This window comes from Rhinatrema bivittatum, chromosome 4 (genome assembly GCF_901001135.1).
Source record: "Rhinatrema bivittatum chromosome 4, aRhiBiv1.1, whole genome shotgun sequence".
Taxonomy (NCBI): Eukaryota; Metazoa; Chordata; class Amphibia; order Gymnophiona; family Rhinatrematidae; genus Rhinatrema; species Rhinatrema bivittatum.
Genome location: NC_042618.1, coordinates 305,174,900 through 305,199,197, shown reverse-complemented (window position 1 = coordinate 305,199,197; position 24,298 = coordinate 305,174,900). Strand labels below are relative to the sequence as shown.

General features: G+C 42.8%; 1 protein-coding gene across 1 annotated transcript in view; it reads right to left on the bottom strand.

Moving 5' to 3' along the window:
- Positions 1–24,298, bottom strand: part of DNAH9 (dynein axonemal heavy chain 9) — a 1,128,006-nt gene that overhangs the window by 101,401 nt on the left and 1,002,307 nt on the right. Inside the window, exons 66-67 of the mRNA XM_029600235.1 lie at positions 3,729–3,899; positions 2,319–2,501 (exon numbers count right to left, since the gene is read on the bottom strand). Coding sequence (XP_029456095.1) covers positions 2,319–2,501; positions 3,729–3,899 — 354 coding nt within the window. The remainder of the gene's footprint in view (positions 1–2,318; positions 2,502–3,728; positions 3,900–24,298) is intronic.

The window sequence follows — 24,298 nt, the reverse complement described above, 5'->3', positions numbered from 1 at the left end:
TGAGGGAGATGGTAATTTTATGCTTGAGATGAAATGTAACCATACAAGCAAGACATGTGCCAGGGACCTTGAACCTGATTGCAGATGCTCTTTCTCATTTCAAGTGGGATGTCTTCAGGGCAGAGGCCCCTCACGCGAGTTTGCAGGGAGAGAATGTCCCAGAGCATTTTTGGCAGCTCGGCACAATGAAACGTGGAACTTGATCCGCCAATCATTGGCACCAGCGATCTGGAAATCTTACATGGCAGGCAGAGGAGCTGTGTCTCGTTTTTTGATATCCTTGGGATGGACCGGGGGGGAGGCGTGGGAAAGTGATGTGGTCCAGTTCATTTTATGGGCTAAAGGGGCAGGTTATTCATTAGCATCGGTCCGGTGTCAATTGCCGTGTTTCGTGTTCTTTCAGAAATTGGAGGGTTGGGGAAATCCAACTAGCAGCTTTCTAGTGAGAAGGATATTAGAAGGTTGGAGCTGAGGGTTTGACACAAGTAATGATAAACGGTGGCCGATACGATATACCTACTTGTTAAGATTAGCCAAGCATTTGAGTGTAGTGTGTCGGTTGGAATTTGAGACATTGTTGTTTTGACTAGCATTTTCTTTGGATTTTTTCAGAGCCTTTAGGATCAGCGAATTGGTTGCCAGATCTAAGGCGTGCAGGGATGGATCTGGCTTGCTGGCTCAGGATGTGCGAGTTTACGAGCATCGGGTGACAATGCGCATTAAGAAATCCAAGACAGACCAAAAAGGAAAAGGAGCTTGGATTTCATTGATTTGAGTCCATAATGAGCTTGCGTGTCCAGTAAGGACTGCAAAAGCCTTTGTACGTGTAAGGCCCAAAATTGGGGGGCTTTTCTTGGTACATGTCGATGGCTTACCATTAACCATTTATCAATTTTCTCGTGTGTTGCACGCGTGGTCGAACGTTTAGGGTGGGACATGGGGCAGTACTCGCCGCATTCATTTAGGATCAGAGCAGCAACTACAGCGGCAGAGTTGGGGTGGTCGGCGCACCGAATTCAGGTGCTTGGACGTTGGAAGTCGGAAGTATTTCGGACTTATGTACAGAAGTAGTTTGCCGGGTGAGCTAGGGGTGAGGGGATTCTATGCATGATGGCTAATGCAATTCTTTATTTTGCAGAAATGGAAGGGGTGGCTAATTGAGAATGTGCCTGGGTTGTGGGTCATTCTTTTCTCCATCGTGCATAGCGGAGAGTCATATGGTGAAAACGTGAATTTAAGCATCAGCCAGTGGATCGTGTGTTGGTTCGGCAAAGGGGGGATGCGATGGGGGGAGTTGCTTGCTTTTCTCCAGAGCAAAATACTAAGATGGGGCATTCCAAAGTTACTTATCATTCATTTGGGAGGAAATGACATAGCTAAGCTAACCTGCAGGGAATTAGTGACAATTATGCGCAAAGATTTGGCAACTATTATAAATAACATGCCAGGTATGAAATTGGGTTGGTCCGATATTATAATTCGGATTAAACACCGGAACGAGCCTTTATGGCGGAATGGTGTTAAGAAATTAAATCGCTAAATAGGAAAAAGGTTAGTTCAACAGGGCGGTTTCTGGGTAAGACATAATTGGTCATGGGATATTTTGAGGGGCTTATTTCTTGGTGATGGGGGTTCACCTTTCGGACATTGGCATGGGTTTTATTTAATAATGCCCTGGAGGAAGGATTCAAGCAACAACTGTAACAGTAATTGGTCGCAGTGGGGGAACAAAGGCAAACGGGTTGTCTTTGTTTGTGGCAGAAAACCCGAGCCATAAGTTGTAATGTATTGTTTTGATTTGTGAAGGACATTGGAAGGGGGGGGGGGGAATGCTTGTGTAGTTTGGGGCTGCTACACAGGAAGGCCTAAAGAACAAGGGGGGGGGCGATGCTCAGGCCGCATGCTTACCCTCACTGGTGCCGTGGCGGGGTAAGCGATGGGGGGTGCCGAAGTCAGCTTACCATTGGGACGAGGTGGTAAGCGAAGAGGGGATTGAGGGAGGAGGAGGTGGGAGGGGATTAACTTTTGATATTATGTATAAGTTGCAGGCTCGGGTTGTGTTTTAATAAACTGCGGCCTTAATTTAATGCCATATTGTTGTTCATGTGTTTTTGTACAGGGAGAGAAGGGTGTGGGGGTGCATAATGGAGCGGACTGATGGTCTCGAGTCCCTATGTTAACGCTCCTCTTATTCCTGTAGCACTAGAGAAGTTCTCACATGCCCTTCTAACCTCCTGGATTCTGCTACCTCTTCTCCCATACTGAATCACTAGAAGAGGTACCCTCTAGTTCATTCCCACTTTGAGGAAGGCTTCTACCTTTAGACCCAAGTCCAATTCCTTGAGTGAGCGTTTGATCTCGCTGGTCAGGATATTCATTCGCTCACATTCCTGGAAAGCAACGACAATATATGGTGTTCGCTCCTCCGCTTTGGACATTAACTCAGGAATGTTAAACTCTTCAGGTAGTTTCTCCACAATCTCATCCAAGACAGCTTTCACCTGGAGGAAACAAGAGAAGGGGAAACCAAGATATGAATAAGAAATGACTCGGGTGCAGCAATTTTCCTTCCATACTCCCATTCTGACATCGACTTACTTTGCAACAGTAAGCCAGTCAATATTGCTCAGTAATGAAGAGTAACAATAGCATTATTCATGTGGAAGCAGTTATCCCTAGGAGTCACACATATAGGTACTGCTCTACTGGGCAGACTGGGTGGGTTAAATAGTTCTTATCAGCTAACGCATACTGCATGTTGCTGTACTCTATCTCAGCAGCTGCAGTATAAGTTCATGAACAGAGAACTGGATTCAGGGTAAATAACCCTGGGTACAGCTGGAGCAGGAAGCACTTCAAAGGCAGTACTCTTGGAGATCTGGAGGACATTTCTGTGACCACTTAACCATGAAGCTGACCAGCCCATTCAACGACCCATGATCACTGCCACATCAAACAACATAAGGGGAAGTACCTATATCTATGAATATTGACATGTAGTGACTTCAACTCAGAAACCTATAATCAGTGTAGTATGTAGTGCCAGGACAGACACCTCAGTCATATATCTACAGTCACTACAGAAATTAATCAAAGCCCACTATTCTTGCAGGGGCAGAGTTGGGACAGACACTTCATTCATACACCAGTGTGTAAGGCTGCAACAGACACTCATCACTACAGGATATGGCGCTAGGGCAGACACCTGTCAAGACATCCCCATCACTTCAGGATTTGATGTTGGGACAGACAACCCTTTCACTGCAGGGTACAGTGCTGCAACAGACATCTCAATCAGAGACTCCCATAATTGCAAGGTGTATTACTGGGACAGACACCGCCATCACTGCAAGGTGTGGCACTGGGATAGATACCTCAGTCTGACACCCCCAATCACAGCAGGGTGCCGGACAGACACCAATTGGCTTCTATTGACTGGAAGCTCAGGGGACAGAAGATGGCTGACTGACCAGTATTGAGTGAAGTCACTGGATTGGCTCTTGAGAACATTTTGAAGACTGATAAAACAATTATTTGAACTGTTTGCAAAGGGGGAAAAGGTGAAGCAGAAGTCTAGATTTTTATTCATATTTAATTACAGCTGAATAAACTAAGGCAGAGAAAAACAGGATTAGATCTCACTTAAAGTATGCCATGCTTCTTTCCTAGTGCATAAAATGTGTGCTGTGGATGTTGACACAGTTAATTTATGAATAAGATCCATTCACCTTCTCTTCCCTGGTAGCACCTCCTCCTTCTCCCATGTTACTGTCTCGTGGTTGCATCTCCAGCACTGTACGGAAGAGCGTCTCTGAGGTCTGGGTTAAAAAACCAATCTCTGCATTTGGGTGCAGCCCATACAGGTAGGGAGATTCTGCGGGTAAGACATCATCTATATACTGAAAATTAGGGAGAGGTCTTAGGTTAGCTCCAATACTTTACAGCATTCAACAGCATTTCCAAGATTTATCTTCATAATGTCTTTAAAGGCTTCATCTCCTCCAGAATATGGCTGCAAACTTTTAACAGGATCTAGGGCAGGGGTGACCAATTTTGATCCTCAAAGACATAAATAGGCTTGGATTTTAGGATATCTACATGAATATGCATGAGATAGATTTGCATACTATCTCCATTGTATGCAAATCTAACTTATGCAAAATATTCATTGTGGATATCCTGCAAACCAGAACTGTTTGCGGCTCTTGAGGATCGGAATTGGCCACACTTGCTCTAGGGCTACAGATCATGCTACCCTTATTCTGCAGAAGCTGCAGCTATCAATAAAATGACAAGAGCAGTTTTAAATTCTATTGACAGTGTTGCTTTAATGAAATGGGCCCAGTCTACCTAACAGATGTATTGATATTACATATCTATTTTGTTCACCTTTCATCACTTAACTCTTCAATTATGACATAGCCATGTTTCGCTCTGGTAACAGCTGTTTCAAGGCATGCACTGACAATATCCATATTTTGTTCCATCGGACAACTATCTCACCAAACTTAGATGGCCCATCTGTGAGTCACATCAACTACTGCTGCAATCTTGTGGAAAATCATGGGAGTGGGGTCCATGTCTACCTGTTGATAATAAGAATCACTAAGTTGACATTGTATTTCTGAAACATATTGCTCATGACTCTATAGTATAACAGCCCCACACTTCTCTGCCAGCTTCATAAGAACTTGGTATTGGCAACTAAGGCTCTCAAGTACTTTACTAGATGCTCTCAAGTAAATTTTAAATTGTCTACACGCGTAAATTTCGGGGTTTACGCACATGGCTGGGCCTTGCGTGTGCTGCGCGCATTTTACAACAAGCCCGGTCTGCTTTATTTGACGCTGTCCCGGGGAAGCGGGCGCTGGCAGCCAGATGGCACGCAGAGATTACTTCTGTTCCAGAGGAGCAGTAAGTACTAAAATAAAAAATTTGGGGATAGTTAGGTTAGGTTTAGGGGGCGGGGAGGAGAGGGGAAGAGGGAAGAAGTTAGGTAGGTGGGGGGTAGAGGTAGAGAAGATCCCTCCTAGTCCACGCCTTAATTGGAGGCCCAATTGCATTGCCATGTGTATTTTGTAAAAATTCAACCCACTGCCCACGCATGTGCACGCCGGCACGCACATTATAAAATTGGCTCGTCCATGTGCGTGCCGGGAACACAGCGCACATGGATGCACGTGCGCTGCTTTTAAAAATCGACCCCTCTGTGAATTGTATGTTATTGTGGTGTCTAGACCCCTAAACCAGATGGCAAAAAGATTTTTCAAAGTTACGGTAGATAAATCTTGCAATACAAATTCCATATATGAGGAAACATGAGGATCTGTAGCTCCTGGGGGTAACCATATCGACTTAGGTTGTACTTCCAAAATATCTGAAAAGTGAATGTCATCAAAAAACAACTTGATTTTTAACGTACGAAAAAAATGGTACAAATCTACTTGGCATGGGAACAGATCATGGCTGATGGATGGTACACAAGAAAGACCCCTGTGAATTTTCTTATTAGTGTCTACAGAAAAACTGATTAAATTAATTACTGGTGAAGATGCTGATTTTGAGACCGAGTCACTGGTCTGTTCATCTTGATTCCCCTTGTGCAGATGCCACCTCAAAGTCCGATGTGTTCTGGTGCCTCCTCTGCCCCGATTTTAAAAAGTCAGGATGAAGAGACTACACTCAATATGCAACAGTCTTTTTCAGATCTGTGGATACTTATAAGGCGCTTTACAAGGGGCTTTCTTTTGTACCATCCATCAACCATGATCCGTCCTGGTGCTGAATAGATTTATACCATTTTTTCATACATTTATTTCTACATATATGGAATTAGTATTATGAGATTTATCTAACTTTGAAAAAAACTTCTTGCTATCTGGGTCAGGGGACTAGAACTACAGTAACATACAATACATAAACCTTCTAGCATTATCAGCCTTCTCTGCCAATACGCAAGTTGTTGTGAAGCCGGCAGATAAGGGTGGAGCTGTTGTGCTACATTCATGAACAGTCTGTTTCAGAAATACAATGTCACCTTAGTGATTCTCGTATTATCAACAGGTAGACACGGGTTCCAACCCCATGATTTTCCACAAGATTGCAGCAGTAGTTGATTGTGGCTCACAAATGAGTTTCCTTACTTCTAAGTAAACATGATTTTTTAAAGGTGACATATCCGGTTATTCCTATATTATGGTACCCAAAATTCCCAAGAACTTATCTCAACCAAAAGGCCGCCCGTTAATTTGGGTCAGGGGTTTGTTTTAGAACCTTTATCCATTTTTCTGACCGTTTCTTATAACCTTGTTTTATTCAAGCTCGATCGTTTGTACAGGATACTTTTAACATGTTGACACTTTTACAAGGAATAAATGATCTTCCTGATAATTGTTTGCTGGTGACACTTGATGTTGAGGCCTTATATACAAATGTCCCTCAAAGGGAGGCTTTAGAACTAATTGAGACAACATATCAACAAGAACTAGCTCTCATCCTGTTCCCATCTCTTTTTTGGTTGAGCTGGCTGACATAGTATTTTATTATTAGGGGTCATTTTACATGTAATACCATAGGGGTAATATATGCCATCGTATGCCTGTGCAGTTTGTTGTATATTGGTCATACCAAATGAGAAATGAAAGTTAGAATTATTGAGCATAAAAGTCGATTGAGGTCAGGGAAGGGTGGAGCTCCGCTTGTCTCCCACTGACAAGATAAGGCTCGTGTGGTGGAGGATTTACAGTTTTTTGTGGTACAGCAAATTTTTTCCACAAGTAAAGGGGATATTAGTAAGATATTATGGCGGGTAGAGCAGAGATACATCTTTATGTGGAAAACCTACCATCCTCATGGCTTGAATGACTATATAGAGTGGGAAGCATTTTATAGTCATTAATCATTCGGTACATAAATTATATAGTTGAAGATGAAACAGGATAGCTCTTATGGTCTAGTGGTGAGGATACATGGTTTGTATATAGGTGGACTGGGTTTGATTCCCAGTGTGGGGTAACCCATGGGAATTTATTTTTTCATTTTTTTCGGGGGTTTTTTCCGTTTCTTCTGTTTTTTTTTTAATTTCTTTGAGTTCATTTAATTTTCATTTATATGATATTATGGTAGGGGTAATAGTTTTGGGTTTGTACCTGGGTTTAGATGCATTTGTGAATGCTGTAATGAGGTAGGTTCTGAGGCTCTGCTTGCCGAGAAGTGGTAGGGATTTTATAAAGTGTTAGAGTGCTTTGTGTTACTGGAGGAGATAGATGTTGGGGTGTGTCTTAGAACATAAGAAAATGCCATACTGGGTCAGACCAAGGGTCCATCAAGCCCAGCATCCTGTTTCCAACAGTGGCCAATCCAGGCCATAAGAACCTGGCAAGTACCCAAAAACTAAGTCTATTCCATGTAACCATTGCTAATGGCAGTGGCTATTCTCTAAGTGAACTTATTAGCAGGTAATGGACTTCTCCTCCAAGAACTTATCCAATCCTTTTTTAAACACCGCTATACTAACTGCACGAACCACATTCTCTGGCAACAAATTCCAGAGTTTAATTGTGCGTTGTAGAGTGGTATTGAATTGAGGAGTTTTCATTGGTAGAGATGAGTAAAGGGAGTGTCATGCAGTGCATGGATTGGTTGATCTGAAGTATAAAGATGACGTAGTGAAAGGCATGTGTTAAGATGCAGACAAGGAGGTTAACCGTCCATGAAAGTATGCTGTTGTAAGTTCTATGGAAAAAGAATGTGATTATAATCAGTAATATGGCAAGTACTTTTTGGTTTGATTGTTTATAAGCCTTTTGTGGTGGAAATGTTGGAGATTTGAGAATTGTTTCTAATGTTGTAGGTGTTTTAAGCACACTGTTGTGCTGTGGTATGAATTGGAATTCGGGTGGGGAAAAAACCTTTGGATAGTGATCGGTATATGTATGGTTTACATCTGATAATGCATTTTAAAAACCAATAGGAGGGTGGAAACTGGTTGGTTTATTGTATACTTTATAGATTTAAGGAAGATATTTAGAGAAGATTTGAGTGACGTGAAGAAGCGGTGTGGGAAGATTGATGAAAACCGTGGTGCTTTGATTTAGAAGACAATATTGGAGTTCTGGAGGGATTTTGTCCGAAATTCACTTTGATGAATGTTCCCTGAAGAAGCTCATTGAGGGTGAAACGAGGGTCCTCATCGGGAGATGTATGAGTTATACCAATTGAAGTTGGGAATTCAATCTACTTATACTGTGGGGAGCGGTATGAGTTAAGCCAATTGAAGTTTGGAATTCAATCTACCAACTCCGCTTCAATTTTCACCACGACTAAAATGTAATTGCACTAACTGCTGATTTGCTGAAAGGCAGTTATACTGTTGATTTGCATAACATAATTGTACTAACTGTTGATTTGCTCCTCCATGTAAAATAGTAAGATGCGCTCGTCCTACTATTTCTCCAAGCCAACATGTAAACCGATGTGATGTACCCCAAGGAATGTCAGTATACAAAAGCAAATAATAAATAATTATAATAATACTGATACTGTGTTGTCATTGTCATTATTGTACCTTATTGTGGATTTTGGGTAACTTCCATATTGTAATATGTGGCATAATTTACTGTAGTGGGGGTTTTTCTCTTACTACATGTAATTTTATTTGGGATAATGAAACATATTAACGAGTGTGTATGATTGTATTATGGTATGAGTGTTTGGGAATGTGTGAGCATCGATTGGGAGGGGTATGATTATGCTTTAATTATTAAGATTGTGGGATAACTTGTTGTTGAAAACACCACATGTTGAGGGTATGAAGAAGATCTTTAAAAAGATAGTTTGTATAAGAATGTTAATAAAAAATGAATAGGTAATTGTGAAAATAAATGTTATTTGAACATATATGTATCTCTGATTGTTTTGATGATGTTTATGTGACATAGTATGAAGACAGAATTACTTTTACTTTGATTCAAAATTTTATATGCAGATACAAGAAGTTGCATGTTAGCCCCTAATTTGGCTAACATGTACTGTATTTTATGAGTTTTGAAGATCGCTATATATTTGGGTCTCCATGGTTCATCTGTAACAAATTGTGGCATCACTACATTTATGATGTTTTTTTTCTTTTGACTGGTAGATGACAACACTTTTTTTCAATTCTGTGGTTCGCTTAATGGTTTGGACACAAATTTGTGATTTACTATGCACTCTAGCGCTTCAAAGATTTCATTTTTGGATATCACCATTATCAAACAAGGATCTGGGGGTTTTACCACTTTGTTTTGCAAAAAAACTGATCAGAATAACTTGTTGACTTATAGTTGTTGCCATCCATCGAATCTCAAAAACAGCCTGTTAGTCAGTTCCTGCGCTTAACAAGTGTATGGATATGAGGGAGTACAAGAACCAAACCAATGTATGCACTGGCTTAACAAGTATGGATGTGAGGGACTACATGAACCAAGTCAAAGATGCACCTGCTTTTTAGCAAGAGGGCATCCTTGGTCTTTCATCAGAAAGACATACAAAAGAGCTTTGTTTGCCAATCATTCCCCTTTGCTGCAATATAAATAATAAAAAAAAAGGAACAAGCCCTCGCTTGTCTTCTATGTTACATGAACAATGCCTATCATGTAGTCAATATCATGAGACAACATTGGCATGTGTTGACATTTCGAGCTTTTTATGAGTTCCTACAGGTAGCTTTTTCCCAAGATCAGGACATTAGGGACATGTTAGTACACTCCTGTCTTTCTGAGAAAGATCGTGATTCACAAATAGTGGGCAGCCATCAAGCATGTGGTCATTAGAGATGTGAATCGTGTGCCCGATCGTTTTAATGATCAGGTTCGGATGGAGGGAGAAAAGAATCGGATCGTTAGAGATGTGAATTGGCCCGATAAAAAAAACCCACCCCGACCCTTTACAAATTACCCCTTTGCTTCTCCCACCCTCCTGACCCCCCCAAAAACCTTTTACATGTAACTGGTGGTCTAGCGGGGGGTCCGGGAGCCATCCCTTCAATCATACCGTGACTACATGGCTCCATGGAAAAAAAAAGAGGTAATCTGCCTAGGGGGCAGGGTGATAAGGAGAAATTACTACTTACCTGATAATTTCCTTTCCTCTAAGGAAGGCAGGCCAATCCCCACAAGTGGCTTATGCACCTCTACCAGCAGATGGAGACTGAGTGAAAGCGGGCGTCATAGATATATAGCCCTGACCCGACATCAGCCTGCCAGTATTCTCTGAAAAAGCCAAACTGGACAAACTGATTATATTTGAAAATGATTAACAATCAACCACTCATTGAGCTCAGACAAAACAAAAAACAGTTATCAATTTGAGCGGCTAGTTAAGCAACTTACCAGTCCTCAAATGAATAGCATGAAGAACGCTCTGCATCATCCACACCTAAAGGTCGAACTATAAACAAAAATCGGCAGCCGAGGGTGGGTCGGGGATTGGCTTGTTGTCCTTAGAGGAAAGTAGCAGTCAGCTACTTAGCCAGGTACACAATTTAGATACACGCATAGTTACACACACAATATGCGCTCAGCTATGCGCTTAACTACATGCACACGCATTCAGCCTTCAAGCATGAATACTAACAGGCCACATTAAGTATGCCAACAGGAGGTACGAATCTAGGTGCACAAGAAGGCGTGTACACGCATGTCGTCACACAGGCCAACAAGAGCAAAGGAACTGCCAAGGCCTACCATGCAACCCGAGAAAAGAAGCCTGGAAGCGGGGTCTAGTCTAAAAGGGCTGCTTAATCCGTTGAGCTTGCGCTGCTTCCACATCTCACTAACTGCTCAGAAACGTGAGCGAGAGACGCCAAACACCAAAGTCAAGGAGGAGGACCCAGTAAGAAGGAAGGATTGCCTCATGTTTCTTTTTATTTTTATCTTACCTGAGCTCAGACATCCCTGGCTGAAGGCAGGATTGGGTCTCTGGCTATGGGGGGGGGAAGGGCGAAAGCCTTTACCACCAAGTCTCTCTCGGCCTGCAATCGTATTTTTTTTTTTAATCTATGCCAGAAAAGGGTTACCAGACTGAAGGCTCAACTGAGAGAGGGTCCCCTCAGGAGGCAAGCAGTGCCATCCAGTTGTCTTCTTTTTCCTTTCTTTTTCTTTTTTTCTTCACAGGCAAACCCCAGTAGGGAAATGCATGTCCACCATTCTCCTGGAGATGGAGAATACTTGGTGGGCTGTCAGGGCAAGGCTATATATCTGTGATGTCAGCTTTTATTGTGGCTCCATCTGCTGGCAGAGGTGCATAATCCACTTGTGGGGATTGGCCTGCCTGAGTGTAGAGGAACTACAGCTGCACATGCTCAGTAGAAAATTCTTTTTCACTCAACGCACAATAAAGCTCTGGAATTTGTTGCCAGAGGATGTGGTTAGTGCAGTTAGCGTAGCTGGGTTCAAAAAAGGTTTGGATAAGTTCTTGGAGGAGAAGTTCATTAATGGCTATTAATCAAGTTTACTTAGGGAATAGCCACTGCTATTCATTGCATCAGTAGCATGGGATCTTCTTAGTGTTTGGGTAATTGCCAGGTTCTTGTGACCTGGTTTGGCCTCTGTTGGAAACCGGATGCTGGGCTTGATGGACCCTTGGTCTGTCCCAGCATGGCAATTTCTTATGTTTGAAAGCTCTAGAATCTTTGAGATCAAAGTTCCTGGCCAGGCTCCATCCTATGATGTCACCCATGTCTGAGGACTGCCATCCTGCTTGTCCTCAGAGAATATAAATTTGTTATCTCTCATTTGATTATATTATACTCTATGGCTGTTGAGAGAATCAGTCTTCACCTTCATTATATATTGACCTTTAAGGTCAATAGTCAAAGCCATTTGGCTGATAACCCACAAATTAGCCAGCTAAATGGCAACGTTTTGAATACTGAGCAACTTATCTGGCTAAATTATCTGGTTAACTTAGTTGATTTTCATTTCTATTTGGCTTCAGAGCAGGCTGGATACCTTTCATCTTAACTGCCTATATTCAAAAGAATATAGCCAGGTGTCAGAAGTTTGGAAAAAAAAAGTCCCGTGAAGACCTCTGGCATGATTCCCCAACCCCCAGCTGAAATGAGCACAATTAGCTTGACCGATCTAAGATCCCCTCCCATCCCCTCAAAGCCCTCTTTTGAAAGTAAAAAATGAACATATGCCTGGTTTGTGCCAGCTTCCTCTCCCTCCCCGGTTTTGCAAAACATAAATTCATTGAGCCCCTCCTCTCACTTTCTCCCCACCTGGTATCTTGGTAAAGGCCAATCTGGCCCTAGGATTGCGATACGCTAGTATTGCGATCCCCGCAGCTTCTAACGTTGTTAGGACAGTAATGGTGGAAGAATAAGATCTCGGACTGGGAACTTACACTTCCAATGTTACTGTCCTAGTAATGTTGGAATCTAAGGGGATCATACTGGCATATCACGATCTCAGGGCCAGACTGGCCTTTACCAAGGTACTGGTGGGTGGGTAGGAGGAAAGGAAGGAAGAGGAAGGGCTTACTCAGTTTATTTGTTGCAGAAGTCGGGGGTAGGGGATGCCAGTGCTGGCTGGGCATACTTTCATTTTTAACTTCCAATTGGAGGGGTTTTATGGGGCTCAGATCAGCCATGGATCGAGAAATTGGTCCATGCCAGACTTTTTTTTTTTATTTTTTAATCATTTATTTATAGTTTTTCAGTTTACAATTTGTTAATCATTACATTCAATCTTCATTGAATTGCAAAATCTCACACACATATCTGCAATTACAAGAAAAAAGAAAAAAGAAAAATTTCAAGGACAATACTCCTTAGGATACACATAACAAGCCGTAAAGCCCGTTAAAACGGGCTACATCCCTCTGTCTCTCACCTCCCCCTCATTCTCTCTCCCCTCACTCTTCACCACCCCCCTCCCCCACCCACTCCTCTCCACCCTCCCTCTCCTCTCACTCAGTCCCCCCTCTCCCTCACTCCCTCCTCTCCCTCACTCCCTCCCACTCAGTCCCCCCTCTCCCTCCCACTCACTCAGTCCCCCTCCCCCTCCCTCCCACTCAGTCCCTCCCTTCACCCACCTCCATTTCCTCCCGGCGCCGTAAGCGCGACTTCCCGCAACCCTCACCCCGGCTCCATTGACTCCTCCCGCTCCTGCCGGCAGATCTCGGGGGGCGCGGGAGTGACACCCTCCCCCCCCCCGAGATCTGCCGGCAGATCTGGGGAGGAGAAGCAGCGGCACCGCGCGCGCGCGGCGCCGCTGCTTCTCCTCCCGCTCCTGCGGCCCCCACCGCCATTTTTTTTTTTCTGATCGACGTCCTTGCCCGCACATGCGCAGTAGAGCTGCGCTCTACTGCGCATTTGCGGGCCGTCGGTCACAGGCCATTTATAAGGTAGATTGCATAATATGTGGATAATAACTTAAATGGAAACCATATCTCCAGGAATATTAAATATACATCTGAGATAGCAAGACAAATTCAAAGGAGAAAAAGAATTATGGAAACATTTAAACTTTGAAACAGCTCATTCACAGCTGGCATTTTAATATTCGCCTGCACTTTTAGGGTTCAACTGGAGATGAAGCAAGTGGTTCTAGTAATTCCACAAATTGACGCAGCTGATCTGACTGAATAAAGCTAAATGACTCAGTTCCCCTTTTTATTATACACCGACAGGGGTACTTTAACAAAAAGGAAAAACCTAAAGCTATAACTCTTTGTCTCAAATCTAAAAATTCACGCCTCTTTGTTCTTGTAATTGGCGCAAGATCTGGAAAGATCTTTATATTCTGTCCACAATATGAGATAGGAAATTTTTGAAAATAGACTTTCATAAGGCTACCGATTCAGGGCCGGACCACCATCCACCCTCCCCGAGCCCGGAAGTGAGAGGGAGGAGCCGCACGCTCAAAACTGCCGCGACTCCGGTGCCTGCCACCGCCGGTGCGTCGCCTAAGCCGTGCGCGCCCAAGGGGTGCGCACGGCTTAGTCCGGCTTAGTCCGGACTAGGACGGACTGAGGAGGGCCCAATATCCTCTCTGATTGCTTAGACGCAGACAAAATTAGCTCAACAACGATCGATAATCCTGTTTCCTAAAGAGATGCCTGCAAAAAGAAAAGGGAAGGTAAGGGTTTTTCCACCAGAGCCCTTGCCTTCTCTACTTCAATTGGAAATCGATCGTTTTATGACCCAGCTGGAGAAAGAGAGCACCGATGAGTCTGTTGGAGGCAACCCGGAAGGAGAACGGGTTCCCCCCCTAGATGAGGCATCTCTCATTCCTGACACGCGACCGCCTCCTGCCCAATGTGGCGCTAATGGAGATGCAGCAACATCAAATACCGAAGAGGTAAAGCGATTGTTGTCTACTGGAGGAGCAAGCTCCATACTGAACTCAGTGGAAGTAGAGGGAACGGTCCCTCAATTAGAGAAACAAGATTCTTCTCACCCTGAGGATCCAGGTACTGTGCAGGCAAAAAATTTAAGACCAGAGACGGTAACTTTGGGGGCAATCTGGGATTTAGTAAATGGATTAAGTGTTACTGTTAATCGACTGGAAGGTAAAATAGACTCAGTATCCTCTGACTTACAGCAAAAATTAGCGGGGATACAAAGACAGACAACTGAAGTAACCAATAGAATAGGGGAAGCTGAGAAGAAAATAAAATCTCTACAAGATTTGAGTATAGTTATGGTAAAAGATCAGTTGAGTTGTTCTAGGCGATTAGAAATAATGGAGAATAATATTAGACATCTGAATATAAGAATAGTAAATTTTTCAAGAGTAGCAGGGGAAATTCCTTTTGTTTCTTTTAAAAGGTTTTTGGCAGAAGTTCTTGGGTTTTCCGATAATAATAACAATATGCTTGCTATAAATTCTTGCTTTTTTGTGAAAAGAACTTCTGCTCAAGCTTTGACTATCCCAGCTAACCTTACGAGTTTCCTAGAAAACTCTGCCATACAAGTGTTAGGCAGAGAAACTTTGATTGTTTCCTTTATTACATCAACAGATATTAGTAGCCTTATGAAAGACTTTTTTTTTAACCACTTGACATATAGACTGTATTCTTTTCAATATAGCTGGTTAAGATTAAAGTTATCCGGCCATATGTGGCCAGTTGACTTTTATCCTAACTGGCTATACTCAAAGCTGGTTAGGATTAAACGTTGTCTCGTTAAAGTTAGCAGGATAACTTTATGGATATTCAGCAGTCATTATCTGCTTGCCAGGTTACTGAATATGCCCCCTATAATCCTACTACTGTATACCTGTATACCATCTAAATTGCAATGTACTGTTAGTTCTTTATAAATATAACATCTTATGCAGTACTGTGTATATTCTCAGCACTATATAAACATTAAAAAATGTGCTGTGTGCACTGTCAATATTATATAAATATACTATCATTTATAGTGCTGTGCACCCTGTTAGCTCTTTATGGGCCTGATTTTCAAAAGCATTTAGTGCATAAAAATGGAATGCATGAGCTTTGGTGCGTATAAATGAGCTTTCTGAAAACTGACTTGGGAGGGAGGTGCATGCAAAAGTATGTGCAGGCGCAATTTCGCATACTTGAAAGAAGTTTCCTGGGGTTGGAGTTATTTATTTTAAAAAATGTATAATCTGCTCAATCCAAAATCATAGCAGAGCACAATAGAAGATTCATAATATGCAAAACATAAGAGACATCACAAAACTAAAAATACATATCATAATAAAGTGACAGCTGAGGCATGGAAACCATTTACATACATTTTTTATTTTATAAGGAACATTTACACTTGCTCCCAAGCAGGTGTAGATGTGTGCACATGTGTCACACAGGGTTCTGCATATACCTGCTAATTTTCAAAGCGGACTTATGTGCATAAGACCACTTTGAAGAATCAGGCAGCAGTCTGCATGTACTTTCAACACACAGATGTCAGCCCAATGTGGGCTGTTTTAAAATTACCCTTAATAAATATACCATCACATATAGCACTGTGTATATTGTCAGCACTTTTTAATTATTCCCCATGTACAGTGCTGTACACACTTCCGTCACCATACAGTATAAATATTCCCTGATGAACAGTGATGTCTACATGCCCTTTTCTATTTACTGTCATAGCCTTCGCCCTCCCATTTTCTCCCACAAATGCTCATAGAACTGTGCCTAATTCTTTTCCTTATCTCCAGTGACTTCTTGCTTCTTCTTCTTATCTCTCCTGGATACCCTCTCACTGCCTCTTTGAATACATCTAAAATGAAGGTGATCTTTATCACAGCAAATCCTCGTTTTCTTCTGCTACCTCTTGAATATGTTTCTCCTTTATTTTTCTCTTTCAGAAAGGAATCTGGTTATTAGTTTTTGTTATCTTTTTCTGCTGCTCTTCCTGAACTTTGTAAAATCTATAGTTGCCTGACTTTCAGCATTTGCTGATCACTCCTGCAAATCATTCTTAATCTCTGAGCCTGATTCCTGAACCAGCTTCCTGACTCTGCCTGCTCTAGGTTCTTCAAAATTCTGCAGCTCATCTCCTCTATCAGATTCCCAGCTACTCCCATGCCACTCCTCTCCTTAATAACTTGCATCAGCTTCTGTCTAAATTCTGCTTTCAAATCAAGATCTTTGTTTTTATTTCCAAAGTTATGCAAGGTTTCTGCTTCTGCTCCATTGCCGTGGGAATTCTGCATGTGTTGCAGTTTGTGTGCAGACAATGATAGCATATGATGATAAAATACAGCAAGCAGGCTGATATGATCTTATTGTGAGAGCAATCCAAGAACTCATCTTCATAGCTGTGTAAACAATCTACAGGCTGGATAATAGGGCAAAGTCAGATTCTTTGATAACCGAAATGAGATTATTAAGTAAACAGTGGAACACACCCTTATCTTGCAGCAGGATCTTATCTTCCCTGACAAGACCCCAGGAAGAAGAATTGACATATGGAATCAAGGAGGATCTGAGTAGGCAGTAGACAGGGGGACACATAGAGCAGGAATCATATTACTCAATCATTGCCCTCCTTCAGCATGCTGGGAAGGAAAACAGTGGAGGGAGACAATCCAGCCAATTGATCCTGGTAATTATATAAATGATATACTTTGTGGCTAATCTTGGTTTCTAGATCTAGGTCTTAGGTGGGGCTGCCTAAGGAATATATGCTTCAGTGGGTTTTATTATAAAGTTACAATACTGTGGCAATAATTTTGCTCTATGATCTTATATGATAAAATAAGTGTTGTGGTTATATTTGGTTACTGCATGAGAGTTTTAAATTCTGAAAAATTCTATATATATTGTCAAAATAACACAGTATGGACAGTGTCTCTAAGTAATAATCCGAACAATTCAGAAAAAAAAAAGTTGATGCTCGGATGCAAGATGTTTTATTTTTAGATACAAAATTCCCTGAAGAGCAATGTACCAGTACAATATAAGGTGGTGGATCTATCTCTCTCTCTCTCTCACTCTCCTTTCTTAGGCCTACTCCTGTCATTCCCTTCCCACTTCTCCCCTGCTCCAAGCCTATCCAACCTACTCTCTCAAGTCCCAAGCCTTCCTCCTGATATACCCACCCATCCCCGGTTGCATTGACTCATTCCCCGATTCTCCCAACCCAGACACCTATCTGCAAAGCTTTTGCACTTTCCAACCCCTGATTCCCCTCCCCCCCCAAATGCACTCAACAACCCCCTCATATAAAACTACTTCCCGCTACCACTGCCCCATTCACTCAATTCCCATATCCTTCCCAAAGCACTCAACCAATCCTTTGGCTTCACTTAATCCCTTTAGATGGGTGGCTGGGAGGGACTCTTTAAAGGAGAGGTCCATGCACTGAGAAAGATAAACCTGTATTATGGAGGAAGGGGGCAGGAAACACCTCAGTAAAGAGGCTGAGAGTGCCTGCCAGAAACAAGACCAGGAGGGGCATTTGTATTCAGGAAGGGCCAATGATATCTGCCTGTGCCTGTCAGTGGCCATGACTGAGTACCACCACAAGTGAATCAGTTCCCTGTGGACAAGCCACTGCCAGCTAGGCTGTGGCGGAGTCCAACAACAAAGAGCCAAATTTCCCCCTTGTTTTGAGAAGACACAGAACAGTGACCATGAGTAGCGGGCTCTGCCTGCAGTATTTCTGTTCATTGTGAAATTGTGTACACAAAATATAGCACTTTGGACCTTTCCGGCCTGAATGTTTTGATAAACACTACCATCAAACTCACAGCTTCAGGAGCAGAAGGGGAGCGGAACCCAAATGTATAACAATATCTTTAAGCAAATGCCATAACCAGAGACATTGTACTCCAGTTCAAAGAAATGCAGGCAAACCTTTAAACAGACTATTGTGGACATTTTTGTGGTTGCAGCAGGAGCAAAATTTGAAATTGCAGGACTTCTTTTTGGCATCAAGGGCACGGTTAGCTATGGGCACCCAGGGCTTGTGCCCTGAATCTCAAATAGCTGTTTTGTTTTCTCAACAGGAAAGAGAGAGGGAGGGAGGGGATGGAAAGAAGCAAAGCAATAGTTTTCTTCTCTTTAGTGTCTGCTCCAAATACCCCCTTTCCTTGGGGGATGGAGGTGAGACTGAGCAGAGACTGCAGGCAGCATATGAGGAACAGAGGCGTTGGACAAAGGAACAGAGCAATCTGTTTTCTTTTCTGCTGTGTTTCTGCTGTATCCTGTACTCTAGTCTCATTCCCTTCTACTCTATTTCAATAGGAGGGGAAGGCCTAAGACTAGACATAGACACAGCTACAACCTCCGACCCCAGGATTCAGCTGACTGCAGAGTCGGGGAAGAGGAAGAAGACATTCTAGATCAGTGTTTCTCAAACACCGGTCCATGGGCAGGCACCAGTATGCAACAGCATATGTGCTGGCTCACAAGGCAGCTGTGACTGTAGGAGAGAGATGCTGAAAATACAATTGCTCCCTCTCCTTCTTTCTTTCCTCCTCATCTCCTAGCCAGCCACTTGAAGACAGTACCCTAATCATCTCCATACCCCTTTCCTCCTCACAGACTTTTTTTTTTTTTTTTAAAGTTGGAACAGATTCTGAGTTCCGAACACTGATACTGCAGCAGTATATTATGGAACACAGCTGGAGACTGTCAGAAGAAGCATTATGGACAATCCTAAAAAGAGAAGAGGGTGCTTCCATTTTTACTGGTGTGATCTACAGGCCTCCAACCCAAACGGATGAACTGGACAGAGACCTGTCATATTTCAGTATATACATCCAGGGACAATCTCCCATAGGAAGATCTATATGGCGAATTGAAGATCTGCTTGTATCCTTAGGAGGAATTTATATATTTATATGATTAACCATATGAAAATGTATGTGGTGTTGAAGAGCTTACATATGACGAATTAAAGAACTAAATGCCTTTTCAGGATGATCTTTGAGCACGTAAAAGAATTAAAAACCAGTACTTCTTTTTGGATTTGCATTAGGAAGATTTGAAGTGTTTACTGCTGAGTTTTTCCCTATTTAATTCTTATTTTTTATGTGTGTGGTATGCTTGTATGATGATTGGATTATTTTATGCATATATTTTACTTGTTTTTGATACACAAACAATATATGTGTAAATTGCTCTGTATTTGTCCATAAGTATAGTTGATTTGCTTTATCTTGTAAGGTGTTTAAGTTTATAAAAAGCTTTTTATGACTGTATGTTGTTTGATGTTTTTGAAGTTGATTGTATACTTACCCTTAAATGTGGTATTGTGATTTCAATTACACCAATATTGACTGGGTAAGTGAAACATCAGAGCATGCTAGACAGATAAAGTTTCTGGATGGAATAAAAGAGTTTTATGGAGCTATTAGTTCAGGAGCCAACGAGAGAGGGAGCAATTTTAGATCTAATTTTCAGTGGAGTGCAGGATTTGGTGTGAGAGGTAATGGTGGTGGGGCCGCTTGGCAATAGTGATCATAATATGATCAAATTTGATGAATAGGACCTTGATTTTGTTATGCTCACTGCTTTTGGGACAGCCCCACAAGCAGTATCAGTTACCCAGACGCTGCTGCTTCATGCGGCAGGGAGGTGCCGCCAATAATCCTATGCAGCCATTGCTGCTGCCCCTCTGATGCTGTGCTTTAGGCTCGTGCATGCAACACCACTCTCCTTAAAGGGTCTGTGGCAGGAAAAGCCTGCGGCACCCTTGGATGATGTTATGGCTGCCTGCCTTATATAAGTGCTCTTCACTCATTTGTCATTGCCTCAGCAAGGTGGTCTTCTGGTTCCAGTCTTCTGTCTTTCTCAAGCCTTCCAGCCTGTGTCCTGCCTTCAGCATCAGCCTGGTTTCTGTCCTCAGCTTTGGTCTGGTTCCTGACCTCAGTCTTCAGCTCCACTTCAGCCATCAGCCTTGTCGCAAGCCATAAGCCTTCCCTCAAGCCGTCAGTCTTGTCTTTGCCTGGACTTCATATAGACTATTGGGACTCAGTCATAATCTGGCCCGTGCCCAACTTGCTCATCCGCCGTTGGCTTGGGCCTCAGGAACCTATCCACTAAGCTACATCATGGCAAGAGAGACTCACGTTCACGTTGTTCCTTACAGGTTGCTGAGGCCATGAGCTCAGTGAACATATCCCCACAACAGGCCATCACTGCTTTGATCACCCAGATGCAGGAGCCAAAACAAAACTGATTGGTCTCCTCACCAGTTCATACAACAGGCCCAGCAGCAACTCGATCAAGTAAAAGACTCATTACAGACCTTGCCACAGCATTTAGACGTAAATCAAGTTCAGCATCCAGCTTCAGTCTCAGTTCCAGTTCTGTCGAACCCTGCACCAGCACCTATCCAGACTGGTGAGACCATGATTCAATTCCCACCACCTCCAAGGTATGGGATACAGAGGATACTTTAATTTGTTCAAGAAGCAATTTGAGCTCAGTTTTTTCTCTGACCGTGTCAAGATTACGTATATACACTCCCTGATAGATGGTTCAGCTCTTGCTTGGGCTTCTCCCTTGTGGGAAACCAGATGGTTTGCTTCTCAGGAATTTGGACAACTTCATTCAGCAATTCCATCTGATTTTTGATCAACCTGGGCATGTCACATCTGCTGCCACAGAACTCCTTCGTATTCATAAAGGCAATCATTCTGTTGGTGAATATGAGGTAAAATTCCATACTTAGTTTCCAAACACGGTTGGGGCAAAGATAGCCAAAATGCCATTTTTTTGGCAGGGATTAACTGAGAGAATAAAAGATGAACTGACAGTCCGGGACATTCTTCTGTCTCACGAAGCCCTCATTGCCTTGCCTATTTGTACTGACATGAGATTCCAGGAACAGGCATATGAAAATAAGAACTCTCAGCAGATCTCACTTGTGGTTCCCAGACCTCCGAATCTTTCACAACCCATCCTGGAACCACTGAAGGTGGCTGCCCTCGAAGAACCCATTCAATTGGTTAATACCTGACTTTCACTTGATGAGAAACAAAGGTGAAGATTGCCAAATTTTTGTCTTTACTGTGCCACAAAAGATTATTTTGTCCATCAGTGCCCCCTGAGACCAAAAAACTCTGTAAAGAGAAGTCTTGTCAGGAAGGCAGCCTTCCACCATTCTGCTTCCTCTCCACTACTAATGGTGCCAGTGTGTCTTACCTATGGAAAAAACTCAGTTCAGGTTGAAGCAATAATAAATTCTGGAGCCAGGGGCAACATTATCCAAGTATTACTGCTACATCAATGTGGTTACCCTACTACCACCTTAACCATTCACGGTGTCATTTCATCCATATACAGAGAACCTCTACCTGGTAGTGTAACTACAGCTTCCTCGCCCATTGCAATGTAGATTGGGTCTCACAAAGAGAATATTCAATTCTATGTACTATCTAAAGCATCTAGCCCTCTTGTACTTGGACTACCCTGACTGAGTCTTCATCAACCATCTATTGACTGGAATTCTTTATAGATTGACCAATGGGGTCCATCCTGCTGAGAACATTGTATCGTTTCACCTTTGTCTCTGGCCACTTCTCTTCGCACCACCTTGTCTGAAGTGCCGGCTTTGCAACTTCAATATACATCTTGTTCCTATGTGAATTCTGAACTGTTTTGTTCTCCTGTCAAATAATCTTTGTCCATCGATCATGACCAGTCTCATTCCTTGTCCAAGCTTTCAGCCTTATCTTCAGTTAAGTCTTCTTCTCTGAATGTTTTTTCAGTCCAGTCTCAAAACCAAAGAATCACTGGATTCAGTGTCTGGACCCCAAGTCTCCAGTTGGTAAAGAGTTACCTTTGTCTCCTCAGAAGTCAAAGAGAAGAGGCTTGAGGAGGGGCACTGTTATGCTCACTGTTCGTGGAAAGGCCCATGAGCGGCATCATTTACCCCGATGCTGACTAAATGCTGCCACTTTGTGCGGCAGGGAAATGCTGCCAGCAATCCTATGCAGCCGTTGCAGATGCCCCTCTGACGCTGTGCTCTAGGTGTGTGCGACATCACTCTCCTTAAAGGATCTGCGGCGAGAAAAGCTTGCGGCACCCTTGGATGAGGTCATGGCTGCCTGCCCTATATAAGGGCTCTTCACTCATTCAGCGTTGCCTCAGCATGAAGGTCTCCTGGTTCCAATCTTCTATCTTGCTTAAGCTTTCCAGCCTGGGTCCTGCTTTCAGCTCCAGCCTGGTTCCCATTTTCAGCTTCAGCCTGGTTTCTGACTTCAGTCTTCAGCTCCACTTTAGCCACCAGCCTTGTTGCAAGCCATGAGCCATGGCTCAAGCCATAAGCCTTGTCTTTGCCTGGACTTCAGCTGAAGCCTGGTCCTCATATAAAATTCTGGGCTCAGTCATCGTCTGGTCCGTGCCATGACTCGCTCACGCACCATTGGTGTGGGCCTCGGGACCCTATCCATGAGGCTGGGTCACGATAAGAGGGGCTCACATTCACATCATTCCTTACATATTTCTTACATATTTTCAGAGTAGTGGGATAATTGAGTTTTCCTACAACCAGAAATTGCCTGTATCCAGTATTTTGCATCCAGCTGCTTACCCAATAGAAGGGTAGTAAGCAAGGTATTGCAGATCTTCATTTATGGTCCCTTTAGAACTTGATGAACTGGTACATTAAATACTTCAAAATTCCTAGGATAGGAGCTCTCAGTTCTTCTTCTACAGCAAGTTGAAGGGAACTGCTGGCAACATTTTATTGATGAAGACCAGAAAGGGGAAGTCTGGTAGGGAAATGCTCTTAACTGGAGGAAGTGATTGAGTTAGGTGGTAGACCCTGGGAGTTATCCCTATCAGAATCCAATTCAGTGGGACCATAATCTTCCATGAGCACTTTGACTTTTAGTCAAGACTAGAGCAGGGCAGAAGTAGTATGTATTGGAGAGCAGTAAGAAGTATGCATCTTTGGAGTGTGCTCTTTGGAGTGTGCTCTTAGGAGCAACTCTATGAGGAACTAGAGAAGATACCTCTTTTGCAGACATTGAATGACTTCTAAGTATAATACCTGCCATGTAGGATTGAAGGTGAGCTGCCAGCACTGACTGTTGTCAACCCCTTAAAATGAAGAGTTAGACTTCACCAGTATCAAAGAAATTTGCATAGCTACTGGTTTACTCAGCCTCAAACCTGTTTGAAGCACAGCTAAATACCGAGCCAGTCATATAACATTTTGTCTAAATCATTTTCATATGTTGCTTTCATGTAATGGTTTCAGAGCAGATAGCATATTCTCCTTTGTTATACATAGAAACATAGAAATGACGGCAGAAGAAGACCAATCGGTCCATCCAGTCTGCCCAGCAAGCTCACACTTCTTTTTTCTCATACTTATCTGTTTCTCTTGGCTCTTAGTAACCTTAGGTTCTATTTCCCTTTCACCCCCACCATTAATGTAGAGAGCAGTGATGGAGCTGCCTCCAAGTGAAATATTAAGTTTGATTAGTTGGGTAAGCGGCAGCATAGCTCTCTGCCGTTGAAGCAGAGAGCAATGCTGGATATGCGTGAAGTATTAGGTTTTCTTCTCCCCTGCCGTTGAAGCAGGGAGCTATGCTGGATATGCATTGAAAGTGAAGTATGCCTTGAAAGTCACATTAACTATCATCAAATATTGAAAAGCCTAATAATTGGTAATGGAATAAGCCTAATAATTGGTAATACCTATAGCCCCATGAACCCATCCCTTTTTTTTGTTTGGTTTTTTTTTTTTTCTTTTTTTAATTGGGAGATGGCAGCCCTCCATCCTTCCGCTCCGTGAAGGTGGAACACCAACCACTGGCATCCCGCTCCGTGAAATCCTCTGTGGCTACTGCCGCAGTTATAAATGGAGACA